At 40.9% G+C, this 25,000-nt stretch overlaps 1 protein-coding gene across 1 annotated transcript in view; it reads right to left on the bottom strand.

Moving 5' to 3' along the window:
- gpr143 (G protein-coupled receptor 143) overlaps positions 1 to 21,628 on the bottom strand; it is a 35,113-nt gene extending 13,485 nt beyond the window's left edge. The window contains exons 1-7 of the mRNA NM_200822.2: positions 21,235 to 21,628; positions 11,434 to 11,543; positions 7,324 to 7,418; positions 6,895 to 6,987; positions 5,199 to 5,308; positions 1,953 to 2,061; positions 539 to 656 (exon numbers count right to left, since the gene is read on the bottom strand). Coding sequence (NP_957116.2) covers positions 539 to 656; positions 1,953 to 2,061; positions 5,199 to 5,308; positions 6,895 to 6,987; positions 7,324 to 7,418; positions 11,434 to 11,543; positions 21,235 to 21,484 — 885 coding nt within the window. The 5' untranslated portion in view covers positions 21,485 to 21,628. The remainder of the gene's footprint in view (positions 1 to 538; positions 657 to 1,952; positions 2,062 to 5,198; positions 5,309 to 6,894; positions 6,988 to 7,323; positions 7,419 to 11,433; positions 11,544 to 21,234) is intronic.
- Between the last annotated feature and the right edge of the window lie 3,372 nt (positions 21,629 to 25,000).

The following is a 25,000-nucleotide window of genomic DNA, read 5'->3' as shown; positions in this document are numbered from 1 at the left end:
GAATCCTCAGTCCCAAATGAGAGGGTTTTTTCTGTTGCAGGGGACATTGTAAATACCCAGAGATACCAGCTTTTACCAGATTATAGTTATATGATAATTTTCCTTTAAACCCATCTCTATCTAAGTGAGTGAGTGATTAAATGTTGAATGTGAGGAGTTTTCAACACTACTAAATTGAAACTTAATTTTTTTTACATGGTTTAATATTTTTTTTAATTAAAATTGAAGTTCCTGTTTCAAAGCTTACAGATAGATGGCTAATTTGTATGTCATTGACACTTTTGGCACTTTTTTGAAATATTTTCATAAGTTTTGTTTTTTCCTGTAAATGATTCAATAAATACCGTACCGTGACATTCATACCGAGGTATTACCGTACCGTGAAATTCTGATACCGTTACATCCCTATTTCATGGTAAACTACTGTATTTCATCACTGTAAAATAAATTTGTAACATTTATGGTGAAAAATCAGCAGCTGTGGTCGCCAGAACTTTACAGGTAAAAATACAGTAGACACTGTAAAAACATTTCTCACCATGATGAACCATGTGATTAGCGCAGCGTTGCGAATGTTCTTCAGATCGCTGGATTTAACATCGTCCTGCATCTCCAGATAAAACAGCAGACTCTCGTTGATGATGTTGGGCAGCCAGCTAATGACAGAACACATTTACAGACATTGTTAGCGTGGCCTGTTTTAGCATGTTTCCAAAATGACTTAACACAGTTCTAGCATGTTGTCTGTATGACTTTGCATGGTTAGCATGTTTCTATAGCATGACTTAACATTGTTGCTAGCATGTTTTACACATTGTAAACATTTAGCATGTTGTTTACTTGATTTAACACATTTTAGCATGTTGTAGGCATGATTTTGCATGTTTCTAGCATGGTTTACTCTATTGCTGATGTTTTAGCATGTTTCCAAAATGATTTAACACAGTTCTAGCATGTTGTCTGTATGACTTTGCATGGTTGGCATGTTTCTAGCATGACTTAACATTGTTGCTAGGATATTTTAGCACATTGTAACCATTGATTTAACATTTCTAGCATGTTGTTTAATTAATTTTGTATGATTTAGTCCATTGCTGACATTTTAAAATGTTTATAACATGATTAAACATTATTAGTAGCATGTTGTTTACTTGATTTAACACAGTTCTAGCATGTTGTTTGCATGGTTTTGCATGGTTAGCATGTTTCTAGCATGACTTAACATTGTTGCTAGCATATTTTACCACATTGTTAACATTGATTTAACACATTTCTAGCATGTTGTTTAATTAATTTTGCATGTTTCCAGCATGATTTAGTCCATTGCTGACATTTTAAAATGTTTATAACATGAATAAACATAATTAGTAGCATGTTGTTTACTTGATTTAACACATTTCCAGCATGTTGTTTGCATGGTTTTGCATAGTTAGCATATTTATAGCATGATTTAGCCCATTGCTGACACTTAAACGTTTATAACATGATTTAACGTTGTTTCTAGCATGTTTTAGCACATTGACATGTTTTAACACATAACTTCATTAAAAACACTTCTAGCATGTTGTTGACATGATTTTGCACTGTTAACATGTTTCTCTTAACCCAGATTAAAGATTTAACCCATTGCTGGCATTTAAAAATGTTTCCAACAAGATTTAGCCTAGCATGTTTTAGCACATTAACATGCTTTAGCATGTTGATAACTTGATCTAAAACATTTCTAGCATGGTTTACCACATTGTTCATGCTATATTTCTTCTGATTTAGCCCACTGGCATGATATACCATGTTTTTACCATTGTGTAGCATTATTTCTAGCATGTTTTAGCATATCGGTAGCATGGTTCAGCACATTGTTGGCATCCATTAGTAAAAATCGTGTATTTTTGAAGTAAGCTTCACATCTATGTTGGACATGTTAAAATAGATGGATCTGAATCTCCTCTTACCAAATGAAGAACACCAGCATGATCTTGAAGAAGCGTATTTTGATCTCAGAGCCGAGTCTCCTCTCGTTCTCCGTGTAAATGCCCTGCTGACCCTTGAGCAGAGACGTCACTGCAGAAAAACACAAACACACACCACATCAGCAGGACCACATCACAGCTTTGGTGGAGGACTTCAGAGAGTTGATGAGCAATTCATTCCACCAAACCATTCATTCAAACCAAAGCAGATGGCTAACGGTGTCCCAAATAGCACACTATACACTTATGCACTTACACACTCAACAGCATCATATATGTATGTAGTGTCGTCCCAAATGGAGCACTAATGTTTTCTTTTACTAAGTGGAAATTTGAACCATTACCCTGATGACGTTTGACGGTTGCCAAATTAATGTATTAATTGACCAAACTACCAAATAATACCTGCCATGAGTATAACCGCATTCACCATCGGGAGGCGCTATAATCACTCTCGTGAGAGAATTTTGCTTTCACCATCCAAAATAAAGTGATCTAACATGTGCGCCCCATAGCTCCACCTCTTCCGCTACGTGAGTAAACCTGCGGTCGTTGAGTGTGTGAAGTGTCCATCATTACACACTTCATACCGGCTGAATAAGTGCATCATCCAGGTAATTAAAGTGCACAGTAACACTTTATAATAACTACACACTATAAATAATTTATTAAGCATTAGCAAATAGTGAATTTATTATCTGTTAAGCACAAACTCTACATTAATAAGTGTTAATGAATAGTACTCACATGACATTAATGTAGAGTTAATGCTTAACTGATAATGAATTCACTATTTGCTAATGCTTAATAGATGATTTATAGTGTGTAGTTATTATAAAGTGTTATCCACTTTTTTTCTCTGGCTTTTAAAAAAAACTATTTTCATTGTAGAAACTTAGCATGCACCCCCTACTGAAAAATCCAGCTTAAACCAGCCTAGGCTGGTTGGCTGGTTTTAGCTGGTCGACCAGGCTGGTTTTTGAGGGGTTTTGGCCACTTCCAGGCCGGTTTCCAGCCATTTCCAGCCTGATCTTAGCTGGTCAGGCTGGGAGATGATCAGCTAAAACCAGCTTGACCAGCCTAGCCAAGCTGGGAGTCCAGCCAAAACCAGCTATACCCAGCTTAAACCAGGCTTTTCAAGCTGGTTTTAGCTGGATTTGGCTGGTCATTTTCCAGCCTGACCAGCTAAGACCAGGCTGGAAATGGCTGGAAACCAGCCTGATAATGGCCAAAACCCCTCTAAAACCAGCCTGGTCGACCAGCTAAAACCAGCCAACCAGCCTAGGCTGGTTTAAGCTGGATTTTTCAGTAGGGCCAAATACTTGACCGTAGAAAATTATCAGTCGATAATGGCATTTTTGGATTTTGAACATTTTAACATGTAAAACAAGTACAGTATATGCATGTATTCTACAGGCACAAGTGGTACTCACTGCAGAGCCGCATGGGCAGAGCTGAGCTCCAGGAAGCACTTCTTCTATAAGTGATGTCACTGAGGTTTGAGGTTGGGGGTGGGGAAGGTGTACACATTAAAGGGTCACGAAACACCAGAACACGTTTTGAGATGTTGACAGTCGTATATGTGTCCCACGCTGCTATAAACACTATTAGGACACATATATTACACTAACAAGGGAAAATTGGTTGTTTATGCATTATTTAGAGCAAATTTGTTCTGGTTTGAAACTAATTTTTGAAGCTGCGTCACAGCGATTAGATCCTTGTGTGTATTTCAGCATGTAGAGTCTGTACAGCGTGTTGGTGCCTTATTACGTCTCTGAGTGTGCACCATTAATTCATGAGTATGACTTAGTTCAAACCAATCAGCGCGCTCTATTGTGTAAGAGGTGCAACTTCATTAATATGCATGATAGCTTTGAAGACTGTTTTAGCTGTTACAGTATTTAGACAACAGAGAGACGACACGTTGTGTTGCCAAAACAAGTGGAAGAAGAGGAATTGTTCAGAGATACGGGTCGTCAGTGTTGTGTTTATAATTCGCTGCAACAAAGATTTTGTTTTCATTGCGCTACAGCCACTCTGAGCCCCAGTTTAGCAAATTAAGTCTTCAGCCAATCAAGAGCCCCCTTCTCCCGTGAGCCCTACCTAGCCCTTAATAAAATCCAGCCCTGACCACAGCCAAAGTTAATTAAAGAGCAAGTCAATTATTACAGTTCAGATCAATGTTTTGTGTCTAATAGTTAAGTTTTGTGGCCAGCAGCCGGAGAGGGGTCTGGATGCAGACCTGGCGCAGTGCAATCTGAGCTGCATCCAATGCTTTTTAATGCGCTCACCTAACCCCGCCCCTAACCCTACCCATCACAGTGACATCACTCACACGATTGAGTGCATTGTGCCTGACATTGCATCGCTGAGTGATGCAGTCTCAGCTTGCATCATCATGAAGGCTGCATCCAGATACTATTGAGCAGCCGTGCAATATTCAGGATAATGCACATCCAGCCAGTTGTTATCGCAGAATAAACCCGTTCAGTTTAACAGCTACTGATGAACCTGTAGTGCTTTATTGTGTGAGAACAACTGGCTGTGACCATTATCCTTTTTTTGTTCATTTATTAGTGAGTATGTATACACACACACTATGATTCAAGATGATTGGTAGTACCTGGATGAGCCTGTCATTAGTTTAATCAGTGGTTATTTGAGAATAACATATATGGAAGGTTGTAACTGACCCATCAGAATCAAGTATTCCAGACAGCCGTGTAATAAGCAGAATGAGTCGTTTTGCCATGAATAATAGTAATGATAATAGCACAGTAATCTTTGCTGTTTTTCTCACTTTAAAGAGGGCCTGTTATGCAGGAATCACTTTTATGCAGGGTGTAAACCCAGTTGTGTGTCAGCAGTGTGTGAATATCTCCAGCCTCTAATGGTCAACATGAGTTAATTGTGTTTGTTCTAATCAGACTTGATGAATGAAACACTTTGATTGACATTCTCTCTTTGTACATGTCATCAGAGGGGGAAAGCCCCGCCCACTAGTGCCCATCTCTCCCTCATTAGCATAAACAGAGCCCTGAGTGAGAAGCAGCCGTCTGTCCATTAGCCATTAGAGTGTTTGAGCTGCTGAAGATGATGTCAGCATAGACTCAGAGGATTATAGATGTGGAGTTTCAGATGAACGGCGACAGGAGCGACATAGACTGACAGAAGCGTGAACACACACCCACACTGACAACATGCACACCTGACCAGCACACTCACCGGCGGATACGGTCCTGGTGAAGAGTACTGGATTGACCGCCAGCACCAGCAGCATTGGAGCGTATGTGGTGACGTAATGAGGAATGGCATGTTGAAGACCGTTCTCACAACTCACAGGACAAACACACAAGCACAGAAACAACTTCACTTCACACATTGCTTAACACATCGTTAATGTTTATTAGCATGTCAAAAACTTAATTTAACACATTTCTACCCTGCAGAAAAAAATCCAGCTTAAACCAGCCTAGGCTGGTTGGCTGGTTTTAGCTGGTTGACCAGGCTGGTTTTAGAGGGGTTTTGGCCACTTCCAGGCTGGTTTCCAGCCATTTCCAGCCTGGTCTTAGCTGGTCAGGTTGGAAGATGATCAGCTAAAACCAGCTTGACCAGCCTAGCCAAGCTGGGAGTCCAGCCAAAACCAGCTATATCCAGCTTAAACCAGGCTGGTTTTAGCTGGATTAGGCTGGTCATTTTCCAGCCTGACCAGCTAAGACCAGGCTGGAAATGGCTGGAAACCAGCCTGGAAATGGCCAAATCCCCTCTAAAACCAGGCTGGTCGACCAGCTAAAACCAGCTAACCAGCCTAGGCTGGTTTAAGCCGGATTTTTCAGCAGGGTAGAATGTTCGCATGATTTTGCATGGTTAGCATGTTTCTAGCATGATTTAACCCATTCTGTCATTTCAACATGTTTTAACATTGTTGCTAGCATGTTTTAACACATTGCTAACGAGTACTAGCATGTTGATAGCTTAATTTAACACGTTTACAGCATGTTGGCATGTTTTATGCTTAGCGTTTTCTAACATGATTTAGCCCATTGCTGATGTTTTAGCATGTTTATGACATGATTCAACATTGTTGCTAGCATGTTTTAACACATTGTTAATATTTATTGCCATGTTTTTTACTTGATTTAACACATTTCTAGCATGTTGTTTGCATGATTGTGCATGGTTAGCATCTTTCTAGCACGATTTAGCCCATTGCTGTCATTTTAACATGTTTTAACAATGTTGCTAGCATTGTTTTTACACATTGCTAACATGTGTTAGCATGTGAATTGTTTCTAACATGATTTAGCCCATTGCTGATGTATTAGAATGTTTATGACATGATTCAACATTGTTGCTAGCATGTTTTACCACATTGATAATGTTTATAAGCATGTTGTTTACTTGATTTAACACGTTTCTAGCATGTTGTTGGCATGATTGTGCATGGTTAGCATCTTTCTAGCATGATTTAGCCCATTGCTGTCATTGTAACATTTTAACATGTTTTAACATCATTGCTAGCATTTTAAACACATTGGTTACATGTATAAGCATGTTCTGATTTAAGACATTTCTAGCATGTTGTTTGCATGATTTTGCATATTTAGGCATGTTTCTAGCACGATTTAGCTCTTTGCTGACATTTTTAACATGTTTATTATATGATTCAACATTGTTTCTAACATGGTTTAGCATGTTGATAACTTGATTTACCACATTGTTTATGGTATATTGCTTCTGGTTTAGCCCATTAGCAGGATTTACCATGTTTTTAACATGGTCTAGCATTGTTGCTAGCATGTTTTAGCACCTCTGTAGCACGGTTTAGCACATTGTTTGCATCCAATAGTAAAATAGTTTATTTCCGCACACTTTCCACACATTTACTTCTGCATGTCCGTTGATTTAGGTCAGTGTTTACCTGGAGATGGACGGGTAGTAAAGCATGGCGACTCCTTCCACACACAGCAGCAATGTCAAACCCCACGTGATCATGTGGTAGAGGATGATGGTGCTGGAGCAGAAAATAAATAATAAGTCCAGATACACATGTTTAAAACAACTCTAAAAACTCTAAAAAATACTTCTGTAGGCCTTTATCTTTAAAACCCTCCTGTTGTCTTATAATTCTGCATACACCATTCATCTTTCAGGTCAAAAATGATTCTTCACTAAACCTCCAAAATAAAGCAGATCAATTTAATCTCAATACTCAGATCTATTCTGCATGAAGAAACGGCCTCATTTTTTAAGCTGCCGTGTCAATAATTTCTATTTTTACATGCAGCGCTGCGCATCAATGTCAGATCCAAAGCAGTGGACCAATCAGAAAGCGACACAGTAGACGGACCTGATGCCTGCAGATCTCTTGACCACCAGGAAGACGTCGACGGCGTAGCAGAAAGTCCACCAGAAGGAGGCGCTAAAGAACAGCTGTATCCACATCTGCACAACAACACACAGTAAGAGTGTATTAATCATACTGCAATGCAAGTACATTATTGGCATGTTTAAAGAGCACCTATGATGGAAATCCTCTTCTGTAAGCTGTTTGGACAGAAACGTGTGGAGTATAGTGTCCACAGTAATATTGGAGTGATAGAAACACAGCAAGTCTCTATTTTTAAATGTCCTGATGTTAAAGTAGGATCTAAATCCCAGTGATTTTAGGCTGAAATGTGATGTAGGAGTGCAGTTTTCTCCGCCCACCAAATTGATTGACGGGCTTGTATTAACATGTCTCCATAGTAACGCCTATAAACATCGCCACAAAATAGGATTTGCAAGGAAAGTAAATCCACATGATGTCTAGAATGAGGAATTCTTCTTCTTCCTGTTTTATGGTGTTCGACAACAAACTTTTTGGTGCGTTACTGCCACCTCTGGTTGGCCATGTCGCCAACCGAAACTTGCTTGATGGAAAGACAACCCAAGCTCATTCTGAAAATGTAGTCCCGTGGACGCTTCTGGAGACTGCGAAATACGTCCCGGAAGGTGTGACGGTGTGACGCCGTTCCCTTTCGCGCTTGCCGGATGACCGCTTACCTCCGTGTGGAGGGCTTTCCCGCTGCAGTCAGTTTGTCCGGTCAGCTCATCGTGTGCATCGGTGGACTTCAGATGCAGAGAGGAGGAGTTGACAAAGGCGTCTGGGTTCGAGTCCGGGGAAGAGCAGTTCCAGAAACCAAGTAAGACAAAAAAAAGAATCCGAAAAATAAAGCAAACGAGTTCATAACAGGGTGAGAATGTGGTGAAATCCGAAAACGTGGTAAAAAAAAAAAACAGACGAGGGCTTTTCTTTTTCTAGACGGCTTTTCTAATGCCTAGTGCACACTAGAGGATTTTAAGTCTGATTTGAGCCCGATTTGGAAGTTAACGAGCTCGCCGACAGATCAGGCTGTGATCGGGACGAAATCTGCGGGTGCTCGGCGCTCGCCGCTCTTTATGTGTGAACTACTGAACAACGCATCAACGAGGCTCGCTGACGCGTTGCCGACACCTCGCAGACGGAAATCCAACATTCAGCATGCTAAATATTCCAGAGCAGTCGGCCGACTCAACCCCACGTGTGGTCAGATGTAGTGACGAGCTGCAGCCAATGAGAGAGCAGATCAGCATGAGCTGAATGCCTGTGTGTTCAGGAGCTCAGCAGAAACATCTGTGATTGGTCAGAATGGGCATCGGTGCACTCGCTTCATTCTGCATTAGCACAGACATGAGAGTAGCCTATATTAACAGTGGAACATGAATTCTGTAACTATTAGAATTACCATACTGCTCATTCTGACCGTTCTCATATAAAACGCCATATTGTCACAACATATTTACATTCAAAGCTATTATTGAGATATTAAAATTAAGCTTTGAATGTCTGGCATCATATTTAATGACACCATTACCCTAAAAATATCATCTTTTTTTGTAATACAGCCTATAAATATGTAGTTAAGATACTAAAACACTTAAAGGTCTTGGCTTTCATTTTCACTTTAACAGCACAGAATCTGCTGTTTTGAAAGATATCTGAAGTGAATTGATGTTTTTGCCATCAGAAAGTTTTGTTTATGTTAGCAGGAAGTTGCCAGGCAAGAAAATGCACACATATTTAAAGTCACAGCGAAAAGTATCAGACATGCATGCAGTCATTTTGACCAATATGGTAATTTAAGGCAGAAATGCTCAGTTCTTTACTGTTTTGTAATAAAAAAAATAACAATGTCAGAAAGAAATACACTGATAGTTAGAAAACAGCAGGGTGTTATAAATATGTTAGTTTTATTTCAAAGAGTTAAAAAATTACAAAAATTAAAAACTCTCTGTGTATCTATCCACTGGAGCCTGCAGCTGAGTGATTAATCCGCTGATAAATCAGCTGATTTGACGATGTTTTTAAATGCTTTCTCCAAAGCCTGAAAAGCTGTCAGTGATGTAATCAGCACACAAGCAGCCAATAGTGTTCAGCTTTTTCTGACGACTCCTCCCTCAAAATTTTATTGGCTGTGGTTTGGTAGCTTGAATGAGCTGATGGGGAATGAGATGTTGTCAGATCATGTAGTGTGTGACCCCCCTCTTGTGGATCATTCACAGAGTGTTGCGTAGTGTGAACACCACAGAGATCAAAAGACACAAAGTCAAGTCATGTAGTGTGAACGGCACAGCGATCTGCTAATGTTTAAAATCTTGTAGTGTGAACTAGGCTTAAATTGTTGCTCGGGTTTTGGGAATTGAGCAGGTGGGCGGGGCAATCTGTAAAACTGGTTGGGTTCAGGGAAGGAGGAGAGTGGGTCAGCCGATTGGCCGGTCGCGCAGTCAATTATTCGGTCGGTCAGACAGTGGCCTCTGGTGGGTTGACGCGAGAACAGCGCGGGCGCGAACGGCACTCACGAGAGATGTTCGAGATACGAAAAAGCGCACAAAGCAGCCTCTCGCGGATTCGCGAAAACAAAAACTAAACAAATACGTACCTCCCGGGACGTATTTCACGGTCTCCAGAAACGTCCGCTGGACTACGTTTTCAGAATGAGCCTGGGTTGTGGAAAGTTGACTGAGGTAGAGGAGTTATTTCTGAAGCAGGATTCCTCCTGACCATACCTCGAGAAGTACATGTTAAGATGCAATAACTTAATAACTTATATATATATATATATATATATTCCAAAAAAATCCCTTTACTATAGTATTTTAAATGTGTAAGACCTGCTTTTATTGGAGTTTTGTTTTAGCTGTTATACTATATTGTGTTTCTGTTTAGTACAGCATACTGTTTACAGTAAATAACTGAACTGAACTATTCTGCCTCAGATGTTTCATTGACAGTTTTATTGATCACTAAGATCAATGATTGACTTGGATTTAAGTTGCTTCGATTTCAAAATAAAAAATGCAAAAATAGCTTGGATGTAGCTAAGCTACTTTTGCCTTGTAGCTTTTAGCTTAACTTGCTACATTTCCCAGGGGATAGCTTTTAGGGTAGTTAAGCTACATTTTAAGTAGAGTAGCTAATATCTTAGCTCACTACATTTTCCAAGAAGCTTGCCCAACACTGCTCACAGCCATTGCTATTGCTGCTTTGATCAAGTGTCTAATCCGTATGCATTTTTACAATTTTATTCATACAAGTTAGTACGATTCGCTCATCCCCCAATGGCAGCTGGGTTTAGGGGTAAAGTTACATATTCATAAGACTTCGCATAAATTCTTATGAATTAGCTACTAAACTGACCGCCATTTTTGATTTTGTTTGTGTCTACACATCAAACACTCTGCTGCTGTTTCTCTCTTTGGCTCTCGGCGAAGGCGGTCGCTCTTCCTCCCGCTCCGTCCCATATCTCTCCTTGCTGGCTCTTCTCATCTGTCTCATCTTATTTTATCTCTGAAGCTCTTCTTGTCCTGCTATCCAAACGAAAAAGGAATTATGGATTTGATCAACTGATCTCTGAATGCCGGGAGACGAGTGATGGACATTAGATATCTGTGAAACTGGCAGATATTGACCACAAGTTGGAGTCCCCGGATAACGAGATAAGGAGACGCTCTGAAATTCCTGCTTCCTGCCAAGGACACCTGTTGGACTATACAGGCTAACACACACACACACACACACACACACACACACACACACAAAACATATCTACAGATAAACATTCACCACCGATCCACTCATCCAAATGCCTTCATGTGCTTTTACCCACAAGGGCCGTGGGCAGGACTGCGACTGGCACCTCCATGGCTGCTGGACCAGTTGGCTGCCCGCACTCATCGGATTGTTTCCATATCCCCTGTGCCAATCCCCTGTGTCAATGTTGTGTCTTGCCGGTGTGCTTATGCCAAGATCGGGCTGTGTTTTTCTCCCAATTTCAATTTCACTATACGAAAGTGTATGTGACAAATAAAGGCTTGATTTTATTTGATTGTGTGTGTGTGTGTGTGTGTGTATGTGTGTGTGTGTGTGTGTGTGTCTCACCGCGCTGCCAACACAGAAGACCTGCGGCCACACCGAGCTGCTGTTTCCATCTGAGATCTCCGAGACGAGGTTTGGCAAACCGATCCACAGCGAGGAGCGGATGATGATCCCTGCGCACATTCACCAACACACACGTCACAACACATGCTAACCGATTAAAACTGTTTAAGTTTTGAAATAAAATGGTTTGAGAACTGTAAACGTATATATTTGTCCCCAATTTCTGTTTAACTGAGAGATTTTATAACACATTTATAGACATAATAGTCTGTTCTGTAGACCAGTGGTTCTCAAACTGTGGTACTTGTACCACTAGTGGTACGCGGGCGTCCTTTTAGTGGTACGCGGAGAAATCATATGTACATGCAAGATATATTTAAAAAAGTATCAAAAATAATGTATATATGAATATGATGACATATAGCCCATATTTACAGGTTTTGATAAATAGGCTAATATATATTAATACTTTACATTTAAGTACAGGAGTTTTTGTTCCTCATTTTTAACTTTTAAAAGCAAATTTTAATGTAAATGTTGAAGTTTTTCTTTTTTATTTTATTTCTTACATATAAGAACAGTACAGTGTTAACGTTTAAACTATTTATAATGCTTAAAGTGGCTGACAATAATAAATATTCTTAATAATGGGAATTAATCTGCCTGGTTTTTGAACTGTACAGAGCTTTAGCTGCCTTTCTGGGCTTACTACGCTACTGTATTTTAATACTGCTCATTATAGTGGTACTAGGACAGACCATTTTTTTTCTGAGGTGGTACTTGATGACAATCTGAAACTAATATTGCTGAAGGGGTGAATAATATTGACCTTAAAATGGCTTTAAAACAATTAAGAACTGCTTTTATTCAAGCTGAAATAAAACAAATATGACTTTCTCCAGAAGAACAAATATTAGAGGAAATACTGAGAAATTTCTGAATCTGTCCAACATCATTTGGGAAATATTTGAAAAAAATAAAATAAAATAAAATAAATCTGAATGATTCTGACTTATTTAGAGTTATCATATTTGCTGTGAATGACCCTTAACAATTTCCCCCAGATGTTAGCAGTGTTTAATAGCACTGTAACGGTGTGTGAGGAATCTGTCCTAGTTTTCTGGAGTCCTCATCAGATCTGCTTGAACAATGGTCTGTATGTTCTCTGATGAAGCAAACACTCTGGAAATAACATGTGTGGTTTTACACGTATTAAATATCAGCAGAACATTCTGTTATTTCACTGAGAGTTCAGGACGACTGACGTGCAAAAACACAAATACAGCTGAGAATACAGGCTCTGTCTAAATGTGGGATTTACATGTGTAATGCAGTTATCATTAGCAGTTGTCATTATTAGCATATGACTAATGTTTACAGTACACCATTTAGGGCAAAGGTGTCAAACGTACGGCCCGCGGGCTGGATCAGGCCCGCAAACAAATTTAATGCATCCCGCGAGATGATTCTGTAAAGTATAAAACTGAGCTGCAATAATTCAATAGAAGACACTGCTGTTCCAGTTGAGTCCACTGGATGGCGCAGTAGCACACTGTTATTTCATCCAATCCAGAAGACGGAATCAGCGTCAGCAGGGCCGGAGCAAGCTGAACTGCCGCTCTAGGGAGAGGACAATCATGCCGCCCTCAACCCCAATGTGAAAACAAAAGTGACCGGTTCTGAAAATGAAGTGAAGTGTCGCGGACCTCTATTCTGCCGCCCTATGTGCGGATATAACTGAGGACACGCGGGTGCTGAGGATGGGACGGAGGTGTCGCAGACACTGCGCTCTCTATTCTGCCGCCCTCTGCGCGGATATAACTGAAGACACACGGGTGCTGATGGAGGTGTCACTAACGCCGCCCTCTCTATTCTGTCATCTATGCACGAATATATCTGAGGACGCGGGTGGTGAGGCAGGTGTCGCGAACTAAACTGAGGATGCGGGTGGTAAGGGAGGTATCGCGTACGTCGCCCTCTCTATACTGCCGCCCTAGGCGGCCGCCTAGGTCGCTTCAATGGACGCGCCGGCCCTGAGTGTCAGTTTGACAGCCTTCTCAGAGAGAAAGACCTCAGCGATACCGTCATACCACACTGAGGTGATCTCATGAGGAAACGTAACTATTTTAAATTTGCACAAGTTCAGTCGTATGAAAATGTACCATTTGAAAAATGAGGCGTGGCACCCAACCACACCCCTAAACCCAACCGTCATTGGTGGACAAGCAAATAGTACTAAATTGTACGAATGAGATTGTACGAATTCATACAACATAGCCGCTTTGTTTGTAATCCTATATGCTCATAAAGCTCACGCATAAGCACTTGAATGACATCCTGAAGTTGACCGCCACTCAGGATGTGACGCCTGATATTGAAGCGCTGGTGAAAGCTGAAAGATGCCAGGTATCAGGAGTCAAATAAATCATGCAACCTCACTTAAAGTGCTGCATGAGACTCCCAGATATAGTTCAGCAGACATCCCAAGTCTACTGGAAGTTCCGGGAGTCTCCAGCATATGCAGGGCCGGAGCAAGCTGAACTGCCGCTCTAGGCAGAGGACGATCACGCCGCCCTCAACCCCAATGTGAAAACGAAAGTGACCGGTTATGAAAATGAAGCGAGGTGTCGTGGTCCTCTTTTCCTGCGCTCTATGCGCGGATATAACTGAGGACATGCAGGTGCTGAGGGAGAGAGGGAGGTGTCGCGGACTGGAGGACACCGCCCTTTTTATTCTGCCGCCCTATGTGTGGATATAACTATGGACGCGCGGGTGCTGAGGGAGGGAGGTGTCGCGGACGCTGCGCTCTTTATTCTGCTGCCCTATGCGCGGATATAACTGAGGACGCGCAAGTGCTGAGGGAGGGAGGAAGGTGTCGCGGACGCTACGCTCTTTATTCTGCCGCCCTATGTGCAGATAAAACTGAGGATGCGCGGGTGTCGCGGACCTCAATTCTGCCGCCCTATGCGCGGATATAAGTTAACTGAAGACACGCGGGTGCTGATGGAGGTGTCGCTGACGCCGCCCTCTCTATTCTATCGTCTATAAGCGAATATATCTGAGGACGCGGGTGGTGAGGGAGGTGTCGCGGACATAACTGAGGACGCAGGTGGTAAGGGATGTGTCGCAGACGCCGCACTCTCTATACTGCCGCCCTAGGCGGCCGCCTAGGTCGCCTCTATGGACGCGCCGGCCCTGAGCATATGCATAGAGATTCCCAGATGCCCGCAAACAAATGATAATCTCCCGGAAATCATGCGTCTCTAACCCCCTCCCACCCCCCGCAAATATGTCGCTTACCGATCTCTTTCCCCACCTGTCTTCGCATACATTGCCGCGAAACCCCCCCCCCACCACCACAACCTCTTCAAATACATCGCGCAATAACCCCCCCATGAGCTCTACAAATACGTCACGTTACTTATACCTTGATTTTGCCAGTCCAGCCCACTTGTGAACAGATTTTCACAAGACAGAAGTGGCCCCTGAGCTAAAATGAGTTTGACACCCCTGATATAGGGCATGTTTTACTCCCTGATTATGAATATATACAGTTGAAGGCAAACGTATTCACTCTCCTGTGAACTAGTTATTATTTTTCAAATATCTGAGTAATATAAGTGATATTTAACAGAATAAGGAGATTTTTTTACAGCATTTCCTGTATTTTATTGTGCAGAAAATTTTATTTCTTTTAGTTTTAGTCAAGAATATTATATAATTATATAATATTATTGTATGTTGATATCTAAGCTTTTAAACTGTGTTTTAAGCTTAATACCACTAACAACTAGAAAAGTAAAGTTCGTAGACGGTGGCATGAGAAAGCCTCGTCTCAAAGTTTGAAGCAGTGTAAATGATTGAAGTAGTTTATTAAAAAGTGAACTACATATATGTGAGCATGTTTCTAGTGTAGATTGGCATGTTTCTTGCTAAGGCATTTCTAGGCAGTTGATAAGGTGTTCTGATTGGTTGGCAGGATGTTCTAGCTGGTTGCTAGGGTGTTCAAGGTGGTTGCTAAGTTGTTGTTAAGTGGTTGTTAGGGTGTTCTAGGTAGTTACTAAGGTGTCGTTAGGTTGTTGCTAAGGTGTTCTGAATGGTTGCTAGGCAGTTGCTGACAAAAATTAGCATGTTTATAGTATGAATTAGCATTATGCTAGCATGTTTCTAGCAAGAATTAGCATGTTATTAACATGGTTCTAGTATGAATTGGTATGTTGTTAGGATGTTCAATGTAAAGTCAATGGCAGTTTTTTTACAATGGAAGTTTATTAGACAGTTGCTAAGGTGGCGTAAGTGGTTGCTAGGGTGTGGCTAGTAAGTGGAAAGGTCATCAGTGATTGGCAGATTGGTAGTCTGAGTTAAATGAGCCCAACATTAAGTCTGTATGACAGACAGGCGCAAAGTTATGAGGTCACAAAGTTTGGTCCAATGTTAAGTCAATGGGACGTTTAGGTCAGTTTTGAAAAAACCCTAAGTCGGATCATTTGGAAGAGTTACACAATGGGGGGAATCTTCTCATCCACCACCAGTGTGCAGCATCCACCTGGATGATGCAACGACGCCAGACCACACACCACACACCAGCTGATTGGTGGAGAGGAGACAGAGTGATGAAGCCAATTATGATATGACGAGGGTTAGGAGGCCATGATGGACAGAGAACAGTGGGCAGATTTGTCCAGGATAATAGGGTGAAACCCCTACTCTTTTTCCAAGGACATCCTGGGATTATTAATAACCACAGAGAGTCAGGACCACGGTGTAACGTCTCACTGAGCTCACTGAGACAGTGCTATAGAGTCCCCGTCACTATACTGGGGCATTAGGACCCACACAGACCACAGGTTGAGCACCCCCTGCTGGCCTCACTAACACCACTTCCGGCAGCAACCCAGCTTCCCCATGTGGTCTCCCATCCAGGTACTGACCAGGAGCAGGCCTGTTTAGCTTCAGTGGGCGACCATGTGAGAGTTGCAGAGAGCGAGCTGCCGGCTGTTGCACTTGATGTGCAAAATGCACCTGAGGCCAAAGTGAAGACTCGACGTCACTTTAAGAGACTGTTTGATATGGATTTATTAATCATTCTTACTGTTCAATAAACGCAAACTGTCATAGTTTATTAAAGACGCAAACCCCTCACTACACAACAGCTGCACCTACAGCAAACCTCCTAATACCTGCAGCACCAGGACTTCATGATTGTTTATGAGCGTTAACAGTGCTGGATCTGTTCTGCAGAAGATCTGACTGTGTCACTGCATCCCAAACAGCTAAAAATAAGACATTCATTCATTTATTCATTCATTCATTCATTCATTGATTCCTTCATTCATTCATTCATTCATTCATTGATTCATTGATTCATTGATTCATTGATTGATTGATTCATTCATTCATTCATTGATTCCTTCATTCATTCGTTCATTCATTCATTCATTCATTGATTCATTCATTCATTCATTCATTCATTCTCTGCCTTACTCCCTTTATTGATCAGAGGTCGCCACAGCAGAATGAACCCCTAACTGATCCTGCATATGTTTTACACAGTGCCCCTAAAAACAATAGTGTATTTTGAAATATCTTTAGTTTTAGTTTAAGGGTTCACTCACATTAGGCTATCTGAGTCATGCCCGGGCATGTTTCCTGGTTCATTTGAGAAGTGTAAGTGCTCTGAATTGGGCTCAGACATGGTTCAGTTGGCCAGCTCTGCCTGGCCTGGTTGGAAGAGGGTGTGGCGGAATGCGGTTCGGTTGAACTGTGCGCTAGTAGTGTGAGTGCAAAGTGCGGCAGAGCCTGAAACCGAACACAAGACGTCACTTTAAGGGAATACTCACACTATGCTATCTGAACTGTGCCCAGGCCCGTTTCCTGGATCGTTCCTGGAGAAGTGTGAGTGCGCTGAATCGGGCTCAAGCGCGGTTCACTTGGCCGGCCCTGGCCCAGTTGGAGGAAGTGTGCACGAGCGTGGTTCACTTGGACTTTGGCGCGGTACGCTTGTGTGTGAGTGCAAACCACGCCTGAGCTCGAAACTGAAAGCGAGACGTGACTTTTACGAGACTGTTTGATATGGATTTATTAATCATTCTTACTGTTCAATGAACACAAACTGTTGTAGATTATTAAAGACACAAACCCCTCACTGAACCACAGCTGCACCTTCAGCAAACCTCTTAATTCCTGCAGCACCAGGACTTCATGATTGTTTATGAATGTCATTTTATTTGAGTGTGTCACTGCATCCTAAACAAAGAAAATAATGCAAAACCATTGAACTAAAGCAATCTCCACAGTACTGAGCAAGAGCACTTCTCTTCTGTTAAACTGAAGAGTCGCATCATTGATGGCGGAGGCGTGCTCCGGCTCAGAGTGTAAAGATACAGTATGAGCGCAGGCTGTCAGGGGCATGGGCGTGCTAGTGGGGGAAAAAGTGGACCTGACTACCCAGGGCCCCGTCTAGGGAGAGGGCCCTTTGAAATCCCACCAATTTTTTATTTTTTTTTTGTAGCCTACTTCGCATTAATTGGCCCCTCCAATTGATGTCAATGTCATTATTTATTTTAAAATATATTGATAACACCCCCCCCCCGAAATGGTTTAGTCCGCCCATAGACGGCAGCCGGCGGCAAACAAGTAACGCCGTGAGTAGAGCCTGATCATGCTGCGCAAAAAGCCCAAATCGGGCTTTCAAAAAAAGAAAGACAGGAAGGAAAAAGAAAGGAGGCAGAATGAGGGGAAGCAGCTGATGACTGCTTTCTTTTCAAAAGGTGAACTGAGTTTGCTTGTTATGAAACTACATCTAAATAAAGTTAACATAGTCAACTCCAGACAGCTGCTGCTAATGCAGGGCTCGAAGTTGCGACTATCTTGGTCGCATATAATGCTGATTTGTGTACAGTCATTACTAGGGAAACCGTAATATTTCAGCGCTCCTAAAGCGCCCCCTTGTGACAGAGAATGAATTTTTATTTCCAATAAATTTTTTCAGCTGTTTATGGTCAAATTATTACGATTATCAATCCATGTGTAAATGTGAAAGAAGTTAATGTGCCTTTTAAAAATCTAAACAATTAAGTAATACTAATATAAGAAATTATGTACTTGATTTATCCCTTTTAATGGTATAAAGGTTGAAATGCCATTGCATTAGATTGAGCACAAGTAGGGCAAATGCATCAATTTGGTGTTGAATGAAAGAACCAGTCATTATTATAATCTGATTTGATTATAGATTAAAACACTATTTGTGCATGTTTATATTCAAATAATTTAAAAAAATGTGTAGGGGGCCCACTGACATTGAGAGGGTACAGGGCCCAGAATTTGGTGCTACGCCCCTGGTCAGGGGAGAGGGGAGGCGACTGTACCTAGTGTGAGTACACCCTCAGTTTTGTTTTCATGTACTTTTACGTTAGTTTCTGTGTTTACTCCCTGTTGTCATGGTTTCTGGTTTGTTTTTTTTAATACAGTAGGTTGTCATGGTTACTCATTGTTTGACTGAATGCACTCCTGCTGCTGGTTCAGTTCATTACTTTGGCTTGTATAATTAAAATGAAGAAGAGTTGTAGCTGAAACTGTGCTCACCATACAAAGATGCTAATAAGATTTGTGCAACACTGTTATTATAAAGGTTTTGTAGACTACCTGACAGAAGTCTCGTGGTGGATCTCAGTCGTAAGAGCAACACATAATAACTTGACTTCTAGTTGATGTGTAAAAGTGTCAGAAGGTGGATTTCTCTGCTGAATCATCTGTTGATCTGCATCAATCATCACCAATACTGCAGAAGACCTACTGGAACCAGCATGGACCAAGATTCTCACAGAAATCAGTCAAGTTTGGTGAGTTAGACATCATGGTTTGGGGTTCATTAAGTATTCGAGAGATCTGCAGAGTGGATGATCAACATCAACAGCCTGAGGCATCAAGACATTTGTGCTGCCCATTACATTACAAACCACAGGAGAGGGACAATTCTCCAGCAGTACAGCGCTCCTGCTCATACTTCAGCCTCCACATCAAAGCTCCTGAAAGCAGAGAAGGTCAAGCTGCTGCAGGATTGGCCAGCCCAGTCACCAGAGATGAACATTATTGAGCATGAAGATGAAGGAGGAGGCATTAAAGATGAACACAAAGAATCTTGATGATCTCTGGGATCCTGCTGAACGCTTTCTTCTTCATTCCAGATGACTTTATTAATCAGTGATTTGAGTCATGTCAGAGATGTATGGATGCAGTCCTCCAAGCTCATGATGGAGTCAAACACAATATTCATTCTGTCTCCACTGCAGCAGGACTTTATATTCTATACTGGACATTATTTCTGTTCAGTGATGAGACTTTAGTCTGAGCAGAGTCAGACCGCACTGTCCTGATCAAATCATTAATAATCAAGACATGATCAGATTTTATTGAGCTCAAATAAGCAAAGTTTTGCCTTTCATAGAGACACTTCTGACACCAAATCATCAACTAGAAGACCAGTTATTATTAACTTTTCCTAAAACTTGGATAGGCCACAAGACTTATATCAGTGTATGTGCATTTTCAAAATGTATGCACATCTTGGTGCTTCCAATTAACATTTTTTATGAATAGTTGGATGAAGACGTAGACATTGGTGATTTGTATAATGCAATACTTTGAAAGTCAAAAAAATATATATTTGTTATGAATTATTATAATTATGAAGTGAAACATTTAACGTGTGCAAGAAATGGTACCTTAGTTACATTATACATTATAATCCACAGCCTCTGTAAATAATCCTGAACTCACTCATGAACTGAACTCACACACTGAACTGAGCTAAACTGAACTGAACTGAACTTAAACACTAAAACCTGAACCACACTGTTCCAGTTACTGAACCACACTGTTCCAGTTACTATGACCATTTATGTGAAGTTGCTTTGACACAATCTACATTGTAAAAGCGCTATACAAATAAAGCTGAATTGAATTGAATTAATTGATCATCAGGTATTAATTGTTTCACCTGAAAGTGTTTTTAGACTCTTAAAGTGCCACTACTTGCATTAAATGATTGATTGTGAATCATGTTTCATTCATTCATTTTCCTTCAGTTTAGTCCCTTACTTATCAGCGGTCACCACAGCGGAATGAACCACCAACTACTCCAGCATATGTTTTTCACAGCGGATGCCCTTCCAGCCACAACCCAGTACTGGGAAACACCCATACACACTCATTCACACACTCATACACTATGGTCAATTTAGTTGATCAATTCCCCTGTAGCGCATGTGACTGTGGGGGAAACCGGAGCACCCGGAGGAAACACACCAACACGGGGAGAACATGCAAACTCCACACAGAAACACCAACTGACCCTGCCGAGACTCAAACCAGTGAGCTTGCTGTGAAGCCACAGTGTAACACCACTGAGCCACCGTGTCACCCTTTATGTTTTTAGCTTCTTCTTTCCACTGGAGGGAAAAAGTCCTCAACATGAAATGAAGTCAACATTTAGATTTAGAGGTGAACTGTTCATTTAAACAACACACACGTCCAGAGATGAACTCAACAATGGGCTTATGAAGCACACATCATGACCTACATTCTGATTTGGCTGTGTTTTAATGTGCGTGTTTGTGTGCATGTGTGGTGTGTAGCAGAGAGAGAGAGAGAGTTTGTATGTGCAAAAAAGCGTGTGTCTTTGTGTGTAAGCATGATGTGTGTGCGCATGTAAGTGTGTGTTTCTCTGAGTGTGTGTGTATGTGTGTGTGTGTGAGTGTGCGTGCGTAGGTGCGTGCGTGCATGTGTGTGTGTGTTGACCTGTGCAGCCCAGTATGTCGCAGACGCTGATGATGGTGAGGATGCGGCTGGAGGACGCGGCTCTGCTGCTGTGCGCCTGCGGTCTGAAGCTCCTCCGCTTGGGCAGAATCTGCAGCAGCGCCAGGCCGGAGCTCAGAGCGGCGCTGCACACACACATCACCCCGAAGAACAGCGGCTGGAAGCCCACCACCAGCTCCGTGGCGCCGTCGCGGTTCGGGCAGCAGAAGGTCTCGAGGCGCGGAGAGGCCATGATGATGAAGATGATGAAGAAGATGAAGAAGATGAAGAAAATGAAGATGAAAATAATGCTGAAGATGAAGATGGAGCAGAAGCAGAGCGCAGAAGCTCATTCATTCATTGTGCTGGCCTGAAGTGCGACTGCTGGATCACGAGCTCCATCATCATGTGCTTCGGTTTAATGTGAACAAGAGCTCGAGAATGAGCTGCAGAAACTCACGAGACTCTCCAACTCCAGCACCCTCTCATCCCACACACACACACACACACACACACACACACACACACACACACACACACACACACACACACACACACACACACACACACACACACACACACACACACACACATACACACACACACACACACACACACACACACACACACACACACACACAAGATAAAATAGAGCTTTTCTAATCAATTGAATTCAATTCAATTCAATAATTGCTTTATTGGCATAATAAATGTTACAAATGTATTGCCAAAGCACTTATAAAGTTTACATTCAATTAAAAGAACAGACATATTTAATAAAAACACAGTAAACACAGTTAACAGTTGTAGTAGTAGTAGTAAAAATATATATTCATATAATAATTAAATAAAAAAATAATATATCATATTATTCAATATATTACATTATTATTCAATATAACATATCACTCATATCATATTATTCATTTATTAATTTATTAACAATAAAAATATTAATAGATCCCACTAAACTGTACATTTAATGATCAACATTTTAGGATAAAACAATAAAAACAGCAATAATCAGTATATTAACAATGATTGATCTATGATAATCTAGAAGTGTGTGTGTGTGTGTGTGTGTGTGAGAGAGAGAGAGAGAGAGAGAGAGAGAGAGAGAGTGTGTGTGTGTGTGTGTGTGTTTGCAAGCGGATCATGCTTTTCTAATCATTCAAGGAAAAAATACTGAAGTAATTTATAGTAAAATACTCTGTAGTGTATTTGAAGCATACTTGATTAAAGCACTTGAATCTGTTGTTTTGATTCTATAGTTGCTATGGTAACACAAGAATTACATTAATTTATTTGTTGTTGTGATTCTACAGTTGCCATGGTAACACAACAACTACATTAATTGATCTGTTGTGGTGATTCTATAGTTGCTATGGTAACACAACAACTACATTAATTGATCTGTTGTTTTGATTCTACAGTTGCTATGGTAACACAAGAATTACATTAATTTATTTGTTGTTGTGATTCTACAGTTGCTATGGTAACACAACATATACAGCACCGTTTACTGTAGTAAATAAATACACTCAAGCATACTACAGTATATGTTAGAGTTGATCAGTTCACTATAGTCAATACTACAGTATAGTGGAGCAATGCTGTAATGCAGTGGTTCTCAAACCTTTTTCATCAAGTACCACTTCAGAAAAAATTGTCTTTTCAAGTACCACCACAATGAGCAGTATTGAAATACAGTATCGTAGTATTGAAATATAGCAGCTACAACTCTGCAAAGTAAAAAAAAAAAAAAAAACATGGCAGATTACCTCAGAAATATAGGCTATATGGCATATTATATACATCATTTTTGATCAATTTTAAAATGTGTATAGCATATACATGACATATTTGATTCCTCCGCGTACCACTAGAAGGAAGCCTGCGTACCACTAGTGGTACACGTACCACAGTTTGAGAACCACTGCTGTAATGTATAAACTTTACTATGGTTCACAAACACCTCTAACATGTTGCCATGTGTTCAGTCCTGGTTTTCCTACAGGAGTGTGTTTAGTGATCCACTCCTGGTTTTCCACTGATTGAGTTGAATCACACACACACCTGAATCATCAGGTCAGGTGAGGTCAGCATTGCTCTCTCTGCTCTCTGAAGAAAACACACGACCCTTCACACACACACACACAGGCGGATTGAGTGTTTGCTGTAATCTGCTGGCATTTCCTTCAGCACACACAATGAAAAACAGATTGAGAGACACTGCTGGAGTCCTGCTGCACTGTGAGTAACACACACACACACACACACAAACACCAGACCCATTACAGCCAGCAAACATCACACTTTTGAGGATACATGAACTCTCTGTTTATGTGACAATCCTGGAAAATGAGATTGATCAGTTTCTGCAAATGATGATTAATTTAAAAACTCTCCTGAAATATACTTAATATTGTTTCATACAAATGATGACATCAACACTGATCAGCAGAGCGGCTGCATAGGGCTCCTGTGACCACCAGGGGGCCCCAAGAGTACATGAAATAACTTCTTTATATATGTGATGTCGATGGACAGTGCTGTTTATTCAACATGCATTATTGACTGAAACTGGGCTTTATGATTAAAATAAAGAGTTATTAAATTAACCATCAAATACACTTCACCGAACATGTGTTGTATAGACATCAGCATTTTGGTAGCACATTATGTAATGTATAGATGCAGGTTAACCATTTATATTGCTGTCCACAGCTCCTCAACTCTTCTGATTTTAATGTAATGATGTGTAACTTTTGTGAAGTTGCTTTTGTAATTATTGTGAAAGTGTTATATAAGTACACTTGAATGAACTGATTACAGCTCAGATCAATGAGTTATGTCAAATAGTTTAGTTCTGTGGTAAGTATAGCCCTGGAATAAGTGGGATAATGTACGGCGTTTGCTATTGCAGGATTAAGCTCTACAGGGTTACAGAAAAACACTGGTCTGACGTAAGCAACTCTGCCACAGCAAATACAATCAGTAATGCAGGGGTTCTCAATGTGTACATTAAAACATCCAAATCTGAATTTGGTGATACAATTGATATTACATGACTTGTGTTTACTAAACATCCATTACATGCATCACAAGTCAACACTATTTATTTTCTTTAAATGAAGTGGTGTTTGCATTTAAAACACATTAAGAGAAGTTTATTTATAAACTAATGTCGAGAGGATCTCGTGCTTATGATTGCTTGCCGCCGTCCCCGCATTATTCAATTTATGATTCACCAATCAGCAATTCCTAAGCCACTATACATACCCTAGGTTCCATATCACAGCTATCTTCGTTTTGAAGAGCCCCCCTTCCACCCCTACTCCTCCTCCTTTCCTTGATGGGTGGCACGGTGGCCCAGTGGTTAGGCTTTTCCCCCATTTTGTTGTTGTTTTTTTTCCCTTTAATTGCCTCTTAGTAGTTTTCTCTTAAGAGCAATCACCAGGGGCAAGTGTAGGACTTTCATTTGAAGGGGGGCTCAGCCCCTTTTAAGGTAAAAAATAAAGTTTATATATATATATATTCATTTAAAGCCTAATATAACATTTATAAGTAGTAACTTAATATGAATAGTAACACTTAAAAATGTTTGTTTAATATGGTAGGGTTGTATACTAGTATTCCACTGTATTACATAGATAGGCATAACCATGATTTCTGAATAGGCCAAATAGGCTCAACCCACCTATTAACTGTAGTACAAATCACTTTCTATAATCAAGTGCATTTTCTATATTCAGTTTTTGTTTTCATG

Source organism: Danio rerio, chromosome 9 (assembly GCF_049306965.1).
Source record: "Danio rerio strain Tuebingen ecotype United States chromosome 9, GRCz12tu, whole genome shotgun sequence".
Taxonomy (NCBI): domain Eukaryota; kingdom Metazoa; phylum Chordata; class Actinopteri; order Cypriniformes; family Danionidae; genus Danio; species Danio rerio.
This window is presented reverse-complemented; position numbering and strand designations above follow the sequence as displayed.